Below are 8,031 nucleotides of genomic sequence, written 5' to 3'. Positions count from 1 at the left end.
CCTATGGGTTCTTCCCGATTTAAGTTGTTCATAATTGTAATTTCTAGGTATTTAGTTAAATTTACGGCCTTTAGATTTAACTGATTTATCATGTATCCGAAGCTTAACGGATTCCTTTTAGCACTCATGTGGATGAGCTCACACTTTTCGTTATTTACGGTCAGTTGCTATTTTCGCACCATACAGATATCTTTTCTAAATCATTTTGCAATTTGTTTTGATCTTCTGATGACTTTTAGATGATAGATGACAGCATCATCTGGAAACAACCTATGATGCTGCTCAGATTGCCTCCTAAATCGCTTATATATATATATATATATATATATATACAACACTACCTTGGGGAACGCCAGAAATCAGGTTTACTTATAGGAGCACTTTCATAACGAGCATACTACACGAAGGAAAGCTGAAGTCGATCAAAACTGTTTAATAGCACATCATTAAACTACCTCCGTTAATACCATATCTATTAAACCCCTTACATAAACTGTTTAAACAGTCAGTATTTCAGATAAGGCAAACTATTATGTAATTATGTTGGCTTACATATCGTACTATTATTTACAATCCTTTAACACTCTCCTGTGTTATTCAATCTGTATATTGAGCAAGCAGTAAAGGAAACAAAAGAAAAATTCGTAGTAGGTATTAAAATTCGTGGAGAAGAAGTAAAAACTTTGAGGTTCGCCGATGACATTGTAATTCTGTCAGAGACAGCAAAGGACTTGGAAGAGCAGTTGAACGGAATGGACAGTGTCTTGAAAGGAGGATATAAGATGAACATCAACAAAAGCAAAACGAGGATAATGGAATGTAGTCAAATTAAATCGGGTGATGCTGAGGGGATTAGATTAGGAAATGAGACACTTAAAGTAGTAAAGGAGTTTTGCTATTTAGGGAGCAAAATAACTAATGATGGTCGAAGCAGAGAGGATATAAAATGTAGACTGGCAATGGCAAGGAAATCGTTTCTGAAGAAGAGAAATTTGTTAACATCGAGTATAGATTAAGTGTCAGGAAGTCGTTTCTGAAAGTATTCGTATGGAGTGTAGCCATGTATGGAAGTGAAACATGGACGATAACCAGTCTGGACAAGAAGAGAATAGAAGCTTTCGAAATGTGGTGCTACAGAAGAATGCTGAAGATAAGGTGGTTAGATCACGTAACTAATGAGGAGGTATTGAATAGGATTGGGGAGAAGAGAAGTTTGTGGCACAACTTGACTAGAAGAAGGGATCGGTTGGTAGGACATGTTTTGAGGCATCAAGGGATCACAAATTTAGCATTGGAGGGCAGCGTGGAGGGTAAAAATCGTAGAGGGAGACCAAGACACTAAGCCGATTCAGAAGGATGTAGGTTGCAGTAGGTACTGGGAGATGAAGAAGCTTGCATAGGATAGAGTAGCATGGAGAGCTGCATCAAACCAGTCTCAGGACTGAAGACCACAACAACAACAACAACACTCTCCTGCAAGTTCATATTTCATCACCAAATCAAGAATTTAACTCTGTCTTTATTGTCATTAGTTACTTCCATCCCAATAAAAGTTTTCATTCTTGACAGCTTCTTTGCTGATAGACCCTTAGTAAGAATGTTAGCTGCCTGATCTTATGTTAAAACACACTGGACATTGATCTTATTCTCATTGACTAGCTAGAATCCTGCGCCTTTGATATATTTAATGGCACTTCGATTGTCAATACATAAAGTAGGAATTGAACTCTTTTCAATAATGTCAATTTCTTTCAATAAAATATCAAGCCATACTAAAGATTTATTTGCCTCACTATCAGCTACAAATTCAGCTTCCATTGATGATTGTGCGACTCATTTCTGGGGTCAATTTTAGTGTCCGATGCCACCTGTCGGCTTTGACCAATGATGTAATGTGTGATGTTATTTTGTTTGTGTCGAAGATTGCTGTCGATGAACATTAAATGATTACTCTGGATTTCCTCGTTATTCGCTTATATTAACAATAGGATGTAGGTTGTTTTGTTTTCATCTCGTAATTTGTTTGTGGCATCTTTTGTTAATGAAAGTAGTCGTGATTTATAAGTAGTTGTGATTTATAAGGTCTTGATTTTTGACGCTGTTCGTTATGGATGAGTCTTTTTACGTTACTGTATTGTGCCAGTGCAACTTTTTTGGTTTCTCTGAAGAGAGGTTTTTCTGTCGTTTTTATATATTGTGGTTGCAATGGTGGGCCGAGGGGTGTTGCTGAGTCTTTCCCGGTGGGTGTATGTTACTGACTCGTGGTTTAATTTTTTTTTTTTTGGTACTATTTTAAAATTTTGCGTCTGGTTGAGGGCGGGTGTAGGGAAGAACTGATTCCGGTGGTACCTCGTTCGTGCCTGACAGTTTGTGTTTCTTATTGTTTTTTTCTTTAGTTATTCTGGATTTTGCTTCTTTCGTTACAGTTTGACCTTCTAACATTATTATTTATTGTTATGTCCTTATTTCGTTTTTGTCAGCCTCGATCGTTTACTGCTTTGGAAGTTCATTTGCGGTAAGTTTCTTTTTGTGTAGCCACTTTCATGTTTTCCTTTTCGATATTCCTGCTACACTTCTCTTATTTTTACTGTAACTCCTGGTGTATGAATTTTACTGAGTGTTATTTGGAGCTACTGCAACTGGTGTGACTTTCGTGTAGTATAGTTACCAGTTGCAAGGTTTGGTCATTTTTGCGTTTTATTTCTTTGCGTGTACAGTAATGTGTGTAAAGATTTTCATTTTCTGAAAGTCCAGGCGTATTCTGTAGCTCACTAATAAGATCACTTTTTAGGCACGTTTCTGATATGTTCTAAGATTTTCCTGCAACAAACAGTAATATTGGAATCGGTAACTGGAAATGACCTTCTACTCAGGTTGCTTCTATTTAGTGATTCCAATTATTCGACCGTTCATTATTTAGATCGTTTTTGCAGTACATGTGGAAAATATAATATATGCACTTGTAATTGCTCTCGTGTTCTTATTTATTTCAGTCATCTTCAACTCATTTAAATGAAATTTGCACGTAAATAATAGTCGTGTTAAATGTATTATTTTAAGGCATGCTACATTCGTTTGTTCATAGAGTTGCAGCATCTTTACCTTACGTATGGCGTCATTGGGAAAGCCGACGGGTGGTATCTGACACTAGAATGTATCCCATTTCTGTAGTTTACTTTTCCACATTACTGGTCCACCACAAAACTTCATTAAAACTTCACTTGTTGAACTTCTAGTCAATTTTTCACCTGTATAATCAGCATCGCTATAACCTTCTATAGCAGAATTGTTCGTTTTCCTGGACTGAATTCCATCATTACTTGCACCCTTCAAATAGCGAAGAATTCATTTAATTAATTTTAGGCGTGCTTCAGTAGGCGAATCTTGTGCTCTTGAAGCAACATTTACAGCATAAGCTAGATCTAGACGTGTCCCCAATGTTAAATATGTGATACTGCCTACAATTTCTCGCTAAGTGTCGGTATCACTAGCTGGTAGTGAATTACCAGGTATCCATCTAGATCACTAATACAAAGAACAAATACATCAAAGATACTTGCACACATGTAACAGAAACAAATATGAACTTGTTATATTATTTACAATCCTTTAACACGTACAAAACCAAAAATACATAAGCTGTTTCTGTTTATGCTTACACTAAAGCCCGGTCCACACGCAACGATCTGTCTGCGCAGACATCGGCGCAGATGTCTGTACATGCAAAAGATCGCTGCAAATGTGGTGTGTTCACACGACACAAACCCCAATCTACTACTCGCCCGCCATCTGTCGGTGTAGAAAAGAAATATCAGTGGCAAGCGACTACGCTCCCCGAAAACGTCAAAATTTAATTCAGTTATTTTGAAAAATAGAAATGGAGGAAGTTCTGTTGTGGTCTGTGTTCGCAACTTGTGTTGCAAAAAACATTCAGACCAACCGCAGGAAACAGAGAAAGCGGTGAAAATGGTGCAGACAGTGGCTGCTAAAGCGAAAGCAGTTTTGTCACGTAAATTTACTGCGAGAGTTGCAGGGCGAACCTGTTTTGTTTTACATAACCTCGTGTTCCATTTCCTCGCACATTGGCACTCCAATTTCATCTTCAATTGTACTCCTGCTTGGTCTTGGCGTTTCTTGATCACGAAGAAAGCCAAGTAGATCAAAATACCATAACGTTGGCTGGTATACTTGATCTACTCCTACACCAGATCTTCTAGATTTCTGACCTTTGGATAACTCTTTTCGGTAAACAGTTCGCTGACAGACTAATTTACTTTACTTGCCTTCATGACCTCATCCTTCAGGAAAGCGTAAATAGCTTCACATGTGTTGGGTATTATTTCACTCAATGCTTGTTTCGATATTGCAGATGAAAATTCCAAATCATTGTAGCTCCTTCCTGTTGCTAGAAATCTTAATGTTACTGCCAGGCGTTCATGAGGAGAAATTTCCCTTCTCATACAAGTATTTTTCTCATAATATGAGGGGTTACATGCTTTAAGAGATAATTATAAGTTTCGACATCCATTCGCAAATAATTTCGCCAGTTCGCAACGAAATTATTTTTTTATTACCGTTTCTCTGTTTGCCGAGGCGCCAACTGCCCGCAATTTTTCAATTAGAGCATTGTATGCTGCTGTCTTTTTGTCTCGGTCACTATATTCTTTACTTTTAATCTTCCACAAACATGGGTGGTTTCTGTATATTTCAATGAATTCACTTACAAACTCTCGAGAACACTGACGAGTATCAGCCATTTTAATGCCCTGTGCACACAAATACAAACACTAGACTGAGCAAACAGCTGTTTCGCGCCAGATTTGCGACGATCTCCTGTCCACACGCTCCAACTTGTCTGCGCAGATGTGGTTTGAACCGACAGATTTGAGAGGTTTCGCTCAAACCTCCAACTCCAACTTCCAGGTTTGCACACACCTCAGGTTGGTGCAAATCTTCTGTTCACACGCAACGATCTGTCTGCGCAGATGTGATGTGCGCAGACATTTGCGCAGACAGATCGTTGCGTGTGGACGGGCCTTTTTAAGACGTGCTCTTTTCTTTGTATCCGCCATCCGGTGTGGCTATGTATCGACATTGCTCAGGTAACTTATGAACTGAAGTATCTTTGCCGAAATGCCGAAGTTTTGATGTGAGTGAAAGATGTGAGAGAGGTGAATGTTGTGTTGATTATTTTTGTGTTTATTAATTAGATGTCTGCCAAATCTACAATATGAGTAGATTTAGGTTTCCTGTGAAACGAACTCATGTTTCGTTGTTCTGCACTCATGGAACAACAAACAACAGTAGTCGATTGTTTTATTCAGGAGCAGGTTGTAGTAGATTATGGTTTCTACCCGAAACGCGTCGGCTCAATTTACAAGCTGTTCGTAACCTTGCATGCTCTTCAGCTGCATTTCAAATAAAGCCTCCAGCGGAATCTGTTGTAGATATTTTCGACCGAGAGGCGAAACTATATCAGCGCCAGAGAGCAGCCCTGGCCGCTGATGTTGAGTTGTACGACTATCTGAAGGAAGAAGTTGGTTACAGACTGGCAGATCGTATATTCGACATCAAGAGAAAATTCAACTGTGCTGTTGATTTGGGTTGTGGCCGTGGATATGTATCAAGGCACGTTCTTGGCGATGCTGTTGAGCGACTAATTTTATGTGACATGTGCCCAACTTGGCTCGACCAAGCAGTTCTTCCAGAAAGTGTGGAAGTTGAACGAAAGATAGTCGATGAAGAGAAATTACCATTTCAGCCAAATTCAGTCGATTTAGTTATTAGCTCATTAAGTCTCCATTGGGTGAATGACTTGCCTGGTACTTTTCACCAAATATTAACATGTCTCAAAAATGATGGTGTATTGATTGCCGCTTTATTTGGAGGTGACACATTGTTTGAACTTCGTTCATCACTACAGTTAGCTGAACTGGAAAGACACGGGGGACTTTCTCCACATATTTCGCCATTCACAGAAATTCGTGACATAGGCAGCTTACTAACAAGAGCTGGATTTACAATGTTGACTATTGACACTGATGAAATAGTTGTAAATTACCCATCTATGTTTGAACTAATGTGGGATTTGAAGGGAATGGGAGAAAATAATGCCGCTCGTAACCGGAAACTTAATTTGCGTCGTGATACTATGGTAGCAGCTGCGGCGATTTACAAGGAACTGTATGGTAAACATAAAGACGATGGAACATCATCAGTTCCAGCGACGTTTCAGATCATTTATATGTTAGGATGGAAGCCAGATGCTTCTCAGCCAAAACCATTGGACAGAGGAACTGGCGAAGTTTCTCTCAGGGACCTTTATAGATTAGATGAGATTATAGCAGAAACCAAAAAAGTTCAAATAGATCCAGAGAAAGATATTGATAGGAAGTAATGCTTTGTTTCATACATGACTGTTCTGATTTTCTGCAGCTGTACAGCTAAGAGAGTTCGTGTATCAAACATAGTCACATTTTATTCAGGAGTGTATCGAAATGCACATTGAAATGATCAAAGATGTGTTTGTTGCCATTGTAACTAGTCTTTATGTAATGAGCAGTAGTTCTCTGCCATTTTTTGTGTTTCACTAATTGTGTTAGGCCTATCAAAATCCTGCAGTCAACCTTTTTATAATAAACAAGCAGGGATGATAGCTTGAAAAAAAAAATATTGGTGGATGCCTGCATGGTGCTTTCATTTTGTATCTTAAAGTGTTATATAGTACCGTGCATATGATATGTTGTTCTGACATGTACTACGACATGCAGTGTTAAATACTTTCCAAAGGACAATAATGACTTACTCAGCCTTCGCTACAAAGCTGAAATTGCAATGGTGTAAACACAAGGAAATAAAATAAGTCAAGTGGCAAAATGCATTATCATTTAGACAGTGCTTTTATTCTTGTTGCCATAAGGCTGTGTGTGTCAAGATCTTTGGATGACAAATAGCCGTAGCTTTATAAGTAGTGTTTCCTTTGAGTGTACATAACGTAATTATAGCACATGTTATGCCTGCAAAGGATGATTTGAGATAATTTGGAACTACCTTTCAAGAAAAGTATCAGCTTCACACAATAAATATATAAAGCACATCATTGTACCTCTATTATAATTCTGTTGTTGGCCTTCAGTCTAATGACTGGTTTGATACAGCTCTCTGTGGTACACATTCCTGTGTAACAGCAGGTGGGGTCGACAGAAGCTTCCGATCCCACGCATCGGCTTTGACCCGTGACGTAAGGGTGTTGTCGTGTGTGACGTCATGACGGCGCGGAGTTTGGTTTCAGTGTGGCTGTCTCCAGTTCTGTTTTATCTTATTTTATTTACTTTTCTGATCTGTTCGTTCTACCCCGTGAGATTTTTTTTAAAAAAAGACAAAAAACACTAATCAGCTACTGAAGCATCTTTATCTTCTATGGGTTGCAGTGGTTACGACCCCTGGGGAGGTGGGTGGGTATTCATGCATGGCTGTCTTCACTTACACGTTGTAGCTAGTTTGCCTCCCACCCAAAACACCCCATTTCCCGCACTTGTCCCGTTAGTGTCATTAGGCTTCTTGTGGAAAGTATGTGTGTTTGTTTCTGTTTCCATCATATTTGTGACGTCATGGGTCAAAGCAGACGGGTGGGATCGGACGCTTCCGTATTTCCCAGCAGGTGTACAGACAACCAACCAGTTGCAAATAATCTTTACCAAGGTTTCAGTGATCTTAAACCCGTCGTCCTCAGAAGAACAGCCTGTTTGTACTATTTACAACTGGATGTCCTTTGGAAGAGTCTTGGATGCCTTGGCAGACAGGAATGTCAATATTTTGTACAGGCTGCACTACAGGCACAGTTACAGAACAGCAAGTGTATTCTGGGGAAGACAGGTTTAAGTCTGTCGAATCCATGGTATTTATTGCAACTGTTTGGCTGTTTGTACATCCACTGTTTTGTACCCACTGCTGTGTGAGCCTCCTCATTTCTGCATATCTACTGCAACCTCAATCCATTTGAACCCACTTTCTGTATTTAAGCTTTGGTCA

The 8,031-nt window shown here is 39.1% G+C and overlaps 1 protein-coding gene across 1 annotated transcript; it reads left to right on the top strand.

Moving 5' to 3' along the window:
* The first annotated feature begins 5,140 nt into the window (after nucleotides 1-5,140).
* Nucleotides 5,141-7,099, top strand: LOC126480835 (arginine-hydroxylase NDUFAF5, mitochondrial). Its single transcript, XM_050104180.1, has one exon. It carries the CDS (start codon nucleotides 5,231-5,233, stop codon nucleotides 6,395-6,397), a length of 1,167 nt encoding a protein of 388 aa, XP_049960137.1. The 5' UTR covers nucleotides 5,141-5,230; the 3' UTR covers nucleotides 6,398-7,099.
* The last annotated feature ends 932 nt before the right edge of the window (nucleotides 7,100-8,031 follow it).

Source organism: Schistocerca serialis, chromosome 5, assembly GCF_023864345.2.
Source record: "Schistocerca serialis cubense isolate TAMUIC-IGC-003099 chromosome 5, iqSchSeri2.2, whole genome shotgun sequence".
NCBI lineage: Eukaryota > Metazoa > Arthropoda > Insecta > Orthoptera > Acrididae > Schistocerca > Schistocerca serialis.
This window is presented reverse-complemented; position numbering and strand designations above follow the sequence as displayed.

What these genes read in the sequence shown, in the direction of transcription:
- LOC126480835 (XM_050104180.1), top strand. Translation starts at nt 5,231, where the DNA reads ATGAGTAGATTTAGGTTTCCTGTGAAACGAACTCATGTTTCGTTGTTC.